The sequence below is a fragment of the Rhineura floridana genome, chromosome 4, assembly GCF_030035675.1.
Source record: "Rhineura floridana isolate rRhiFlo1 chromosome 4, rRhiFlo1.hap2, whole genome shotgun sequence".
NCBI classification, from domain to species: domain Eukaryota; kingdom Metazoa; phylum Chordata; class Lepidosauria; order Squamata; family Rhineuridae; genus Rhineura; species Rhineura floridana.
The window spans coordinates 15,836,814-15,851,888 of NC_084483.1; the positions used below are offsets into that span (position 1 = coordinate 15,836,814).

At 42.1% G+C, this 15,075-nt stretch overlaps 1 protein-coding gene across 1 annotated transcript; it reads left to right on the forward strand.

Annotated features, from left to right (window-relative positions):
• The first annotated feature begins 13,085 nt into the window (after positions 1 to 13,085).
• Positions 13,086 to 13,481, forward strand: LOC133384117 (trafficking regulator of GLUT4 1-like). The gene has a single exon (XM_061626045.1). It carries the CDS (start codon positions 13,086 to 13,088, stop codon positions 13,479 to 13,481), a length of 396 nt encoding a protein of 131 aa, XP_061482029.1.
• Positions 13,482 to 15,075: the final 1,594 nt, after the last annotated feature.

Below are 15,075 nucleotides of genomic sequence, written 5' to 3' on the forward strand. Positions count from 1 at the left end.
ATACATTTAAACAATCAAATCACTCTATGAGACTTAAAATGCCTATACTGCTATGATGGTTCAGCAATGTGCAGGATTGGACCAAGAACAATCAGCCTAGTTTCACCAGCTGAGGAAACTTTGAGTGTTCTGCATACATTACGCCTTGTGCACTCCATTTTTGCAGGATACAGATTACACACTGGGGATGGGGCTAGCAACCATGACCCTCCTCCTTGCCCATAACGTTCTTCACACACTGGACATCTGTAGAGGGGCTAGAGTAGCTATTCTAACACCACCCAGTAAATCCATAGTTAAGAAAGGTGAAGGCGAAGACTTCCCAGCTTACCATTCACATTCTTAGCCACCACATTATCTTAGCTCAGTTATTCCATTGGGCACAAAGTGCATATTTTATGCTAGTTGAACAATGCAGAATATTTCTTCGTTGTAGACTCTACCGAAATTTAGGTACCCTCCTTGAAATGGCGTATTTACTCAAAGGCCTGCATAGTGTGAAAGGGCTCATCTACATGGGAGCATACACTTCTTTTACCTTCGCTTTTCATTTGCATTGTCTGCAGTTCCTGCTCAATGTTAACTGCCAATCGCTTTTCCCCATTCACACAAGCTGGCATTCCTCTGGGGAGGATTAGTCTCGCTTTTTCCCTGTAGCCCCACCCTCTAATTATACATTTCCACTCCCTCTGGTTGCTAAGGTGACTGAGCATGCTCAGTCTGTTCTACCAGCTGTAGTAGGTTCTTTTAAAAAAAATCTGGAAGTGTGAATATCTGTGTTTTTCCTGGTAGAATGCAGCTGAAATACAAATCTTTGTTTGAGCAGTGTTATGCTTTTGTGCACGAGTTAGGGAAAAAAGAAAATAAAGGCACTATTTGCAGCAACATAAAAAAGGCAGAAGAATGGAGGAGAGCAACCAGAAGTTGCTTGTGAGCCGACAGAAAATAAAATGAATGAAGAGAGGAGGAGGGAGTGGGCATGGAGAGGGGAACGATAGACACACCAACCTAAAAACATCGGTGCAAAGCATCTGCAAGCACTAGAGAAAGGGAGTGAAGAATTTTCTTCTTCCCTTTTCGTATTATCAGTGGATTGGGTTAGTATGGATTTACAGGGGGAGAACTGTGTGATAGATTCTGTTTGCCGGTAACCTCATGTGAACCATGCAAATTTAAAGGAGATGTGAGTAGCACCAAACGCACAGTAAAGCACAGTGTAGATGAGCCCAAAGATACATGCAGTAAATCACCAAAGTTTACTAAAATCATTGCTGCCAGGAAATGAGTAGTATGTCTCATTTATAGGTGGCTGGTTCATATTCTGCCTTGGGGGAGGGAATCTTCACAGACACAGACACACACTAACCTTCTGTACACATGCACACACATATGGTTTCCGTGTGTGTATGGTTGACACTACTATCTAGGTAAGTCGAGAGGAGATGTTTCCCTCTAAGGCAGAATATGTCTGTGCGCACACACACACACACACACATGCACACATTCAAAGTCTCTCAAGTGTTTGAAAAGGTCACATCAGTCACTTTTGGGTAAGCCTGCTTTATAAAGGTCACCGTACAAATTCAAGGAAACAAGTGTGATATTGCAGCTTTAATAAATTATGAACCTTATGTATTATGCATGTTTGGGTCAAGAAATAAGGGAGTAAATTAGTTTAGTTGGTAAAAGAATAGGGCACGCCAATCTAGAGTCTGCTCAGGCCTTCAACCAGCACCATGGAACACAGATTTATGATTTGAAAATTGAACCTCACTGACAGCACTTGACATTAAATCTGAGTGATGGGTGGGATATCCTTCTAAGCACGATAGCTTTGTAGATTTAAGGACTCAGTATTAAAGTGTGCTATGTCTGCAAATGAGCATCTAGGCTGTCCTTTGACAAATAGTGAGATTATATCTGCACCACAGGGATGTCTGGTTTTGTGTGTCTTTGAAACTTCTAGACATCAGCTTCTTTGAAAATCTGGCCCATAAGAATCCACACCAACCTCCTGTATAAGGGGACAATAGGAACATTATTTTCTGTTCAGCTCCCATTCAAGAAATCATGTGATTCTTGAAAGAGCTGCACCCATACACATCCTTCTTACCTCATTGAGACATAGAGTTTAAAGTCTCATCCATAAACCATGTATTATTAAATGTATTGTGGCTGTAAAGGCAGTCTCTTAATTTTGCAGTGGTGTATGCTTTCTAAATGCTTGGTGTTATTACTAGAGGCATAATCGATAATAATGTGAGGCAGCACAGCTCTAGCAAAAAAACATTCCCTTGTAAGTGGTAAAAAATGAATTATGCTGTTACTCTGGGCTGCCATTACCTTGTAGGCATATAAATATTTACTGTGATTTCTTTATTTTTCAGGTTATATTTCTGTCTTTCCCCCTCTAGGATGCACACCTTAACGTGGTGAGGGGGTTTGAGAGTGTTGAAGAAGCTAAGAGCAATGCCGTTAGGAGTCTAGACCAAGAGGCTAGACTCCTAGCAGGGGCACCCAAGGTGGAATGTTCAAAGCTGAGACACCAGACTAAGATGCATCCAAACTCAGAGGAAGACAATGGTAAACCACTTCTGAATATCCCTTACCACGAAAATCCTATGAACAGAATATCCAAAATGCAACACGAGATAGTGCTGGAAGATGAGACCCCCAGGTCAGAAGGCACTCACCGAGATACTGGGGAGGAACAAAGGACAAGTACGAGTAATGCTGTGACTAATGACGCAGCTGGGTTAAAGCCGAAAGGAAGCCCAGAGGCTGATGCGCACAGATGCGAAAGGAGAGTCCGGAGTTGTACAATGCACATAATAGGAACATGGAATGTGAAAAGCATGAACTAGGGAAAGTTAGAAATTGTCAAGCAAGAAATGGAACGTATCAATATTACAATACTTGGCGTGAGTGAATTAAAATGGATGGGAATGGGACATTTTCAATCAGGCACCTACAAAATATTTTATGCAGGAAATGAAAAACTAAGAAATGGGGTTACTAATAGTGAGAAGTGGTGTAGCAAAAGCAATTAGGAGCTACAATGCAAGGTCTGAGCAAGTGATATCAATGAGATTAAACGGGAAACCTATTAACATAATCATCATCCAAGTCTATGCTCCAATGGCAAACACAGAAGAAGAGGAATTGGAGAGATTTTATGCAGAAGTACAGGAAGAAATTGATCACACACCAACCAAGATGTGCTGATAATCATGGGGGACTGGAATGCAAAAGTAGGGAACAAAGAAGGAGGAATTGTGGGAAAATGGGGCTTAGGAGACAGAAATGAAGCAGGAGAAAGACATCGAATTCTGTGAAGCCAGTAATTTGTTTCTTGTGAACACAATTTTTGAGCAACCGAAAATACTACTGTATACGTGGACATCACGAAATGGTCAATATGGGAATCAAATTGACCATATAATTGGTAGCAGAAGATGGAGAAGTTCCATACTTTCTGCGAAAACAAGACCAGGAGCAGACTGCAGTACAGATCATGAACTGGTCGTATCGAAAATCAGAGTAAAGCTAAAGGACAACAAAGCAATCATAATGCCAAAATACAATTTAAATAACAGGATGACAGATTCATTCATGGAGGAACTGTATGATGAAGAACAAGAAATTTTAGAATGTGAGGTAAAAGCTGCTCTTAAATTACTTGGAAGAAACAAATCACCAGGAACAGATAGCATATCAATAGAGTTGCTATAAGCTACTGAGACTGAATCTGTCCAAATTTTGACAAACATTTGTCAAGAAATATGGAAACTAAACTATGGCCCACAGACTGGAAGCGTTCAATATACACCCCAATTCCAAAGAAAGGGGATCCCAGGGAATGCAGTAATTATCGAACTATTGCCTTAATATCCCATGCAAGTAAAGTAATGCTCAAGATTCTACAACAAAGGCTTTTACTATATATGGAGCGAGAAACGTCCAAGATGGATTTAGAAAGGGAAGAGGCACCAGAGACCATATCACAAACATACGTTGGATAATGGAACGGACCAAGGGATTTCAGAAGGAAATCACCTTGTGCTTTATAGATTACAGCAAAGCCTTTGACTGTGTAGATCATGAAAAACTATGGAATGCTTTAAAAGAAATGGGGGTGCCACAGCATCTGATTGTCCTGATGTGCAACCTATACTCTGGACAGAGGCTACTGTAAGGACAAAATATGGAGAAACCGATTTCCCAATTGGAAAAGGTGTGACACGGGTGTATTTTATCACTCTATTTATTTAATCAATACACAGAACATATCTTACAGAAAGTGGGATTGGACCAAGATGAAGGAGGTATGAAAACTGGAGGGAAAAATATCAATAATTTAAAATATGCAGACGATACCATACTGCTAGCAGAAACCAGTAATGATTTGAAACGAATGCTGATGAAAGTTAAAGAGGAAAGCGCAAAAGCAGGACTACAGTTGAACGTCAAAAAGACTAAAATAATGACAACAGAAGATTTATGTAACTTTAAAGTTGACAACGAGGACATTGAACTTGTCAAGGATTATCAATACCTTGGCCAGTCATTAAGCAAAATGGAGACAATAGTCAAGAAATCAGAAGAAGGCTAGGACTGGGGAGGGCAGCTATAACCAGAAAAGGTCCTCGAATGCAAGGGTGTATCACTGAACAATAAAGTCAGGATCATTCAGACGATGGTATTACTGATCTCTATGTATGGATGTGAAAGTTGGACAGTGAAAAAAGCGGATTGGAGAAAAATCAGCTCATTTGAAATGTGGTGTTGGAGGAGAGCTTTGCGGATACCGTGAATGAAATGGATTATTTGGATCCATACCAATCGGGTTTCAGGACTGGACATGGAACTGAAACAGCCATGGTCGCTCTGGTGGATGATATGAGGAGGGCATTAGATAGGGGAGAATTCACCTTTCTTGTCCTCCTGGATCTCTCAGCGGCTTTTGATACCGTTGACCACGGTATCTTGTTGGATCGCCTGGAAGGATTAGGAATAGGAGGCACCGTTTTACGGTGGTTCCGTTCCTTTCTCTCTGACAGGCATCAACAGGTAGCATTGGGTGATGAGGTTTCAGACCCTTGGCCTCTCACTTGTGGAGTGCCGCAGGGTTCTATCCTCTCTCCCATGCTATTCAACATCTATATGAAGCCGCTGGGATCCATCATCAGGAGTTTTGGGCTGCAGTGTCACCAATATGCAGATGACACTCAGCTCTATCTCTCGTTTAAGTCCTCACCAGAGTTGGCTGTGGAGACCATGTCCAAGTGCCTGGAATCCGTGAGTGGTTGGATGGGAAGGAACAGGCTGAAACTAAACCCGGATAAGACTGAGGTGCTGCTTGTGGGAGACAAAGGAAGGTTGGGCCCTGTTGACCTGAGGTTTAATGGGGTTCAATTACCCCTGAAGGATCAGGTCCGCAGCCTTGGGGTTGTTCTTGATTCCAGGCTGTCCATGGAGGCTCAGATTTCGGCGGTGAGCCGGGCAGCCTGGTACCAATTACACCTCATACGTAGGCTGCAACCCTACCTTCCTGTTCATCAGCTCCCACTAGTAGTACATGCCTTGGTCACCTCTCGATTAGATTACTGCAATGCGCTCTACGTGGGGTTACCCTTGAAAACAGTCCGGAAACTTCAGCTGGTACAGAATGCGGCGGCGCGTTTACTTACAAACAGTCGTCGCCGCGATCATATTACGCCAGTATTATTCAATCTACACTGGCTTCCAGTAGTTTTCCGGGCCCAATTCAAGGTGTTGGTGTTAACCTTTAAATCCCTATACGGTTTTGGGCCAGTCTATCTGAAGGAGCATCTCCAGCATCACCAATTATGCCGCCCGACAAGATCAGCCACGCAAGGCCTTCTCTCAGTCCCACCAACAACAGTGGCTAGGTTGGTGGGGACTAGGGAGAGGGCTTTCTCAGTGGCGGCCCCCGCTCTCTGGAATTCCCTCCCCTTTGATCTTCGGCATGCCCCTTCCCTGGATATTTTCCACCGAGCATTAAAAACTTGGCTGTTTGGACAGGCCTTTGAGACCACCAAGATGGGCTAATTTACATACTGAATGCCCGTTGTTATGCACTGTATATGCTGTTTGTATTGTTGATTATATAATATTTTATTGTATTAATTGTATATTACTGTGTTTTATTGTATTTATTGGAAATTGATGTGTACATCACCTAGAGTGGCTTTGGCCAGATAGGCGACTAAGAAATTAAATTTACATTTACATTTACCATGGACTGCAAAAAACACAAATAGTTGGGTGTTAGAACAAATTAAACCAGAACTATCACTAGAAGCTAAAATGATGAAACTGAGATTATCATACTTTGGACACATCATGAGAACATGATTCACTAGAAAAGACAATAATGCTGAGAAAAACAGAAGGGGGTAGAAAAAGAGGAAGACCAAACAACGGATGGATTGATTCCATAAAGGAAGCCACAGACCTGAACTTACAAGATCTGAACAGGGTGGTTTATAACAGCTGCTGTTGGAGGTCACTGATTCATACGGTTGCCATAAGTCGTAATTGTCTTGAAGGCACATAACAACAACAATTTTTGTCTTTGAGACTTTAAAATGGTCATCACTTTGGAAAAGCTGTGATTGGTCTCTCCCCCAACCCCTGGAAATTCAGGAACATGTTAGAATTTCCTTATTGGTGTATCATGTGAAAGTAAAAACTGGAAGAGAGCTGTAATGTACATGATGCAATGTATGAATCAACTAAGTTAAGCGTGTGTAGAAGAGGAGATTGCAGCTTAAATGCTCTTTACTTAATTGTTATCATACAGCAGTGTAATGCAGAAGTCAATATTCCTTGGCTACCCACTGTTTTGCCCTATAACAAGCCCTCAAAGTATCACTGTGATCCTTCCGTGCTTGTTAATCTGGGGCTGACACTGACACACCTAAATAGCAGCATAGAGGCTTCAGCTGTATCAGGAACACGGAGCTAGACAGATGACAGATGAAAGTTGTATCTTACAATGGTATTTAAAAAGAACTTTTTGTTCCAAAGCAGAGAAACATCTTTTGCCTTGTTGCTCTCAGCTGCACACACAAAAAAAGAAACTGAAGTAATTTGAAATTGGCCACATTTCCACCATCTTGGCATTTATCTGGTTTCTGTCTGGTACTAGCTCTTCTACTACAAAACCTCTTTTAAAATCCTCTTTCTCCTGCTTAAGGATGGACAGACCCATTAAAGTCTGATCCATCCCAGGTAAAGGAATAGATGGATATGTCAGTTTCCAGTTGTCTCTGTTTTTCTTTCCTAATCTTAAATTCAGTTTTCCACATTTCTAGATTAGTTTGTGAAAAAGGCCTCATGGAAATTCATTAGTATTTTAGTGTGAATTTCTCCTAGCGTACACATGTTTGCATGTCATTTTGTCTAACAGTCACATTTTTGCAGAGGAATTTCCTCTACGATAATGCAGTTTTGTATATTATTTTCATACATACACATGCACACTTTGGCAATATTGAAGGATTCCTCCCCAATCCCTGTTTCTGATTAGATCTCCATAGGGATGTATATCAGTGCCTTCCGAGCAACAACATCCTGATTTCAAACATGTTCATCTTCATATCTGGTGGGAGGTTGGCAGCCATTTATCCTGTTAATGTCATATTTATATGTGCAGTAGTAAATGTCATTCATCCCATTCATGTCATGTTTACATGTGATGTTCTGATGTAACTTGGCATGCCGCTTTCTTTGCAAGTATGCGCTGCAAGGCTTAGGTTAGAATTAGAGCAAGTTGATTCAGCTTCATTTGTCTTCTTTCTTTTCATTTATTTCTGTTCATTTTCACTTCATCTTCATAAAAAAATTAAAACAGCTCAGTTGAACTCAGTAGAACTCACACAGCACATATTCCCTCTTGCTGTGCAATGAATTAGAAACAAAAGATAATTCGTTTTGTTTGGTCAGCTTTGGTGAGAGTATGTAAAGACTAGCGTGCAGAGGCAAGAACAAGCCTAGAATAACAGGGCCAACTCTGAGTTGATTATTTATTTACTGTAGTTTATTTACATGATTTATATGGCACCATTTGTACAAGTTGTTGGGTGGTTTCAGTGAAATCAAATCAGATAAAAAAGAACACACGAAATCCATAAAGACACAATCCTTAAAAATAACTGCACAATAATTACAACAAATGACTAGACAGCAATTACTAATAGCAGCAGCAGCTAATCATCAGGGCCCTCCATTTCCAAATAAAGATATTTATTCCACTTCAAACAGTCATGGCTTCTCTAAAGAATTCTGGGAAATGTAGTTTGGGAAAGGTGCTGAGATATGTTAGGAGATGCCCTGTTCCCCTCATAGAGCTACAATCCCCACAATTCTCTGGGAAGAGGGGCTGACTGTTAAACCACTCCAGCCATTGGAGCTCTGTCAGGGGAATAGGAATCTCCTACCAATTCTCAGCACCCTTCACAAACTACACTTCCCAGGATTCTTTGGAGGAAGCCATAACGTTTAAAGTGGAATAAATATCTGGTGTGGATGGGGCCATCAAACAGCTAAAGCCATAAAGAGATGAAGCCAGGCACACCTCAGTAGGGAGGGAGATGCACATGCGAGGAGCTACCACTGAAAATATACTTCACTGAGCCCCCACACCACATACTTCAACATGCATAGGAGCCACAAAGAGGACCTCACATGCTGATATTAAAGCATCTTTGGTGGCTTTGGGGGCCCCTGGGCAAAATGCCATCTCTGTCTTCCATTGGTGGGCCCTGGCAGGCTTATCTGTTGCTGTTGGTCGGTAACAGGAGTAGCAGTGCAGAGTGTCTAGCTGTCACTTAATTTCCTCCAGTGTGTGTTACCCCAGTGCATTGCGGGAAATTCAAATGGTAAGCAGACCCAGCTACCCCGTGATACTTGAAGTATGGGACTAGGTATTTTTTTTTCATCAGCAGTGGGCCTAGCTGGGATGCTGGCTCTCCATCATCTACCCAAGGATGTCTAGTGCTGGCCCTGCTGCCACCCAGTTCCACTTTGTGTTGTTATTTTTATCAAGCGTATGTCAGATGGGCTTCTGTGAAGAAGCCTTAATCCAGGCAATTTTGTTTGTAGGCGTAATCCTTGCTTCCTCAAGAGCTCCTGCTGATGATAGTCACAGAATCTAGTGATGACAGGCAGCCTTTCATGGTACAGAAGAAATAATTTGTGCTACAGCCAAGGCATGTTCTGATTTGTAGGACAATTAAGTCAAACAGGAGCCAAAGGTTCTGGCAGTTATTCTATATGGCCTCATCCTACTGTAATCAAACTCTTCCTTAATTACTCAACAAGCTTCTGAAGTAATTTCATGGATTAACGTTACAGGGTTTTTGTTTTTGTTGTTTTACAGCAAAAAGAAAATAAATGCATCTTTTCTTGGCTGTGCACAAGATTTTGAATATTAAGCCCACTTACTCATTTTACCTTTATTCATGTACTACAAAAATGCGTGTTAGGAAAGTTGGGTCTGTGTAGAGCAAGGATGGGGAAACTAGTGTCCTCCAGATGCCATTGGACTCCAACTCCCATCAGCCCCAGCCAGCATGGCCAGTTGTAGGTCAATTTTAGTTCTCTCAGCTTCTCATTTTTCCAATCTTAAATTTAGTTTTCCACATATCTTCATGAAAATTCCCAGCATTTTAGTGTGAATTTTTCCTAATATGTAGTTTTGACAAATGTACACATTTTTGCAAAGAATTTCTCTAATATGATGTATTTTTGTTTGTTATTTTTATTAATATATTCATTTTTATGCACACTTTCCCTAAATATATGCATTTTTGTAACCATTCTTTGGTTGGAGAATTTCATCACAAAAATTTGGCTAAGTGCAAATTTCAAAGGATGGCTGTGGTTCAGTTTTCATATTGTTTTGGAAATTGGGAATTTGATAGCTTCGGCTTTAAACACAAACTGAATCAAATTCCTCCCCCATCCCTAGCCAATGGTCAGGGATGATGCGAGTCCAGCAACAGCTACAGGACCACAAGTTCCCTACCCCTTGTGTAGAGCAAAGACTTCTATAGATTGCAAGAATAACTCCGGGGAGCAGTGCATATTATCTCTGTGCCCTCAGAGACCGGTGTCCTCTGTGTCTTCCTTCATGGGATATCTGTTAGGGAGATTCAATTCAAGCCTAACATCACTGGCATGGGATGGGGGAACACATTTTTAGCCACTATGCATTTGTATAAAATAAAATGGCACCTGAAAGCAATTCTCCTTAAAGGTGTAATTGGGGGATGAGGGAATTTCAGAGTCTGGCTCTGGAAAGTCTTTGGGAATAATGATGTTCAAGATGCATTGCTATTTGCTAAGGGGTAAATTTCACAGACTAGTTTGAATGAACTGGCCTAAAACTGCTGTGAAGGGAAGAAAGGGAGGTGTTCGTAAATAATTGTAATTCATAAGTAATTCCTTTTGCTCTATCTCAATCACTAAGAACTTCTGATACAACACTTTTGGTGGTCCCACACACCCCTGAGCCTTTAGTGTGGCAGACCCTGTCCTGTGGAACTCTTTGCCAATAGAAATCTGGCAGGACTCACCTTCATTTTCTTTTAGATGTTCTTTCAAAACTACTGTGCCAGACAGGCCTTTAGAATGTGGTTTTTAAAAACGAACCAGTCTATATTGATGTTTTCATTGTTGCTATCTTAGCATTATATTTTATGTTGTACGCTGCCTTATTATATCTTTTTTATGAAAGCACAGTTTATAAATATTTAAATTAAATGAATAAGTTACTAGGTTGCTTTAATTCAATGAAAAGATACAACAGGCGAACATATCCTCTTTTCCAGGTCAATCCTGTTTATAAGAGGATAGCCCCATGGAGTTCTATAAGGCTTATTTCCAAGTAAGATTGTTATTCAAATGTATGCACAGACACACAGACACAGATGGCATACAGGACTAGAACTGGTCAATGCAACAGGAGGTGCTGGTTCTTTATAAAGGAAAGAGAGGCAGGAAGCGTAGCTGGCAGTTCAGTTCCTTCCAGTCCTCATTCGATGCTATTTTGTGCTCTTTTAATTCCTTGGGCAGCAAAGAGGAAACTCCAAGAAAACATTTGTTTGTGGCTTCTCTTTGAAGAGCAAACCCTGCCTTTTATTTATTTATGTATTTATTTATTTCCTGCTTTCATGACTTGGTTTTACACAACTGGGCAAGTTGTTTGTGCCTCCTCCACTGTTCTGCCCCATGGAACGCTCCGAGCAACTTCACAACATAAGAAACAAGACACAGAAAACCTCTTTCAAAAAGGGGGGGGGAGGAGCAAAAATGCACATTAAAAATACTCCCACGAACAGGCTCCGAGGCAGCAATCTAACCTATAGTACAAAACAACAACAACCCAGCAACAGTAAAACTTGAGACATTAAAAGCCTGTGGAATGAGAAAGGATTTCGGCATGGAGACAAAAAGAAAAAGAAAAACGTAGTGGTTAGTGAGGGAACCAGGTGGATCTCAATAGGGAGGGTATTTACCTGGAATTCACAGAGATCTAATGAGGGATAACTTGTTCATTCTAAAGATGGAGAAAGAACTCCCTTTTGTTACAATGCTATGAAAATATCGTATTCAACATAAACCACATGGATTCCATCTCTGTGTTTCTTTCTACCAGTAAGGACATGAGTAAGACTTGATCTACATGGTTTTTATCTTGTGGAGGCCAGCTAAAATGGTCTGTGTGCAATAGTTTGTCATCATATCATGTGGAGACACTCCATGCCAATCTGACACCTGAGGTATATGTTGAGCTGGTGTGAGAATGAGGCATTACTTGGGGGCCATTTCAAGCAGTCTCTTTGTGATAACCTTTATATGTTGAGACAGAGCCTAAAGAACTGCTCTGTGCATTCAGAATAAACACACAGTGGACCCCTTTTTGGAATACCACTTTAGATGTCAGATGGAGCAAGGGCTTGCATGTTTAACTGCGTTCTCTTATTTGAAAAACAAACCCAAACCCTTCTTGCAGGTAGAAAACTAGCCCACTTGCCACCAATGGTTGTATTGTTCAGAGCAGACCCATTGAAATTAATGAACTTAAGTAAGTCATGTTTATTGACTTCACTGGGTCTACTCTGAGCAGGACTAGCATGGAATACCACCCACAAGTTCTATCTTTGCCTTCTACTTGATGTGCTACTTTCCTAAATCCAGGGAGTTTTCACCTGGCTGGTGCATTCATGGGCATGTTTAAGGGGGCTACTATATAATAATTGGAACAGTGCTGGCAAGGTTGTATCAAAGGACTGTTTTGAACGTGAAGAAGACTGGCTCTTAGACAAGGCATCCTTTACACAGAAATCCTTTACACAGAAATCTTCCACAAGGATCTCCAGAAGGAGACAGATTTTCCATTTGGATCCCCCACTCACTCACATAAGATCAAGATGATTGCAAAGCTTTCTTCCTTGTGCTATTGGTGCAGTTTCAGCCTAACATGGTTCTGTGCAGCTGAGAAAACAAAGTAAGATCTGGAATGCACACAGCACAGCCATTCTCTGGACTTTGTGTGTTTTCCCCACCATATCGCTGTATGTCCCTACCCCCCTTTCCTAGTAGCAGAAGAATATAAAGTATCTACTGTAAACATTTTTGAAAAAAAGCAATTCCAAGCATTTAGACACTTACAAAAAGCAGTGTCATTAAAAGCTTGTTAATATGCTCTGTTACTGATTTATACCAAACACTTCATTAGATAGGCATTAGGCATTTAGCATCACACACAGTTTGGTTCTGACTGGGATGAGAAAAAGGTCATGCCTAGCTGAACTTCAGTTATAAAAGTTCTAGGTTTAGAGCAGAGGGTCTTGTCCGGAGCAACTTTCTTTATAGCGGAAAGTTCAAGATTAAGCTGAAATAATGTTTAGGAAAACCATTCTTCTAATGGTTCCAGAGCTAGAGCTTCCCCAGTGATGGCTATCCAGCCACTGCTTGAAGACCTCCAGTGAGGGAGAGCCTAATGCTCCCGCACGCCTTCTCTGGGACGATGGGAGTCTAGGCGAGGCACAGCCATGGCCATCAACACGCAGGCATCACTGGAGAAGGCGCTAGAGGGCTCCCCTCCGCCCGTGGACTCCCAGAAGAAGGAGAAGCTGCTGGCTGCCGTTGGGCAAGCCCCCAAGGCCTTCTTAGCTGGTGGCGGGGATGACGGAGCACCGGGTGAGACAGAGAGGAACGGCCACCACAGCCTACCTTACCAATCTGGCTTGGAGGGGAAGCTGGAGGACATGTTGCTTTCGCTGTTAAGGCTTAGCTTGGGGCACGTCTCCTCCACAGCCACCACCTCCAATCTGCAAGAGCCGGGCCGCTTGCGGGACTACCTGCCGCTTGCCACCCTCTCATGCTTTTGCCCCATCTGGCCCCTTAACATCCTGGCCTTGGTCTTCTCTGTCATGGGAAGCATCTGATGATGCTGGTGAGAGAATCCTTTGCAACAGCTGCTCAATGTTTGAGGACTAAAATTCATGAAGTGGCAGTACTACATTTTAAGGACAGATTATCTCCAGGCCTGTAATGAACCTTGTTTTCTTAACAATGTTAATATTTTGTTATTTAAATTTTTGTGCACTGTATTTTTTCCCCCTGATGTGTATTTTGTATTTGTGTGTGTGTGTGTTTTTGTGAGCCGCCTTGAGGGCCTTTTGGCCAAAAGGCGGCATAGAAATAGAATAAATAAATAAATAAATAGATATTGTAACCATTGTTTATAAGTTAAAGTGTATAGGCTATCATGGCTACTAGCCATGCTGGCTATGCTCTGCCCCTATCGTTGGAGGCAGTATGCTTCTGAATACCAGTGGCTGGAAACTGCAGGAGGGCAGAGTGCCCTTGCGCTCTGGTCCTGCTTGCGGGCTTTCCATGGGTAACTGGCTGGCCACTGTGAGAACAGGATGCTGACTAGATGGGCCATTGGCCGGATCCAGCAGGCTCTTTATGTTCTTATAGACTCCATCAGTCCCTAGCCAATGGTCAGGGATGATGGGAGTTCTGTCAACATCTGGAGGGCCACAAGCTCCCTAGTCCTGGTTTAGAGGAAGGGAGGGAGGGAAGCAGACAGTTGCATGGGAGGGAAGGGGCTTGAAGACTCACTGGGGACAATTTGAGGGAGGGGTCAGACCCCCATTGTGTTCCTAATGACATCATGAGAATGATGGACCCCAATTTGGCTCGGGATTGAGCTCAGCATAAACAGAGCTATTTCTCAAGTTTTCCAAGCTCGGTCCTGAGCCTGATGAGGGGTGGGGTTGGGGAATTAGTATCATTAGTAATTTGGCACAATGGGCATTATTTCTGATTTTTGTTTTCCAAAGCAGTTATTTGGATATGGCCACTGTGGCAAATATCAGGAGTGAGACTTCCCCATGGGCACCAATATTTTTTTTCTTTATCATCTCCTTTGGGTAAGAGCATGAACTATTAACTTGTTTCTGCTGTCACTTTTGCCAGGCCACCTGGCCTTAGCTCTGCATTCCCCTCCCAAACCCCATGTCTCTCTCCTGTCACAGTTCTTTTGCATCTATTTCCTGCCCCACACCCAGGGGATATGTGTTACGCATGCAGAGCGTACATGCTTCCATTTAAATGTTAAATGTTTCCATACATTCCATAGCCCCTCCTTTTGATGTCCCTATTAGAGCCACTGGTATGTGGATGGGTAAACTGTTTGCATAGCAAAGGGAAGAACTGCTTCAAAAGACCTTTTTCTGGTTTCCTGTATAACCCACATTCCCTCTCAAAGCCCAGTTTGGGAAAATGTTTAACCATGTTAATCATGCTAGTTTATTCCTTTAAACCAGAGGTTGGGAACCTTTTTCAGACCAAGGGCCACATTCCTATCTGGGCAACCTTCTGGGGGCCACTTGCCAGAGGTGAGCGGGACTGGTGGCAAAAAGCAGAAAGAGCAACTAAAGTCATTTTTACCTTTGCACAGTAGGCTACTTTCTACTCACACTCACACACACCTCTCTGGCCTCCATCCAGGCAAACAAGAAGCATGATCAG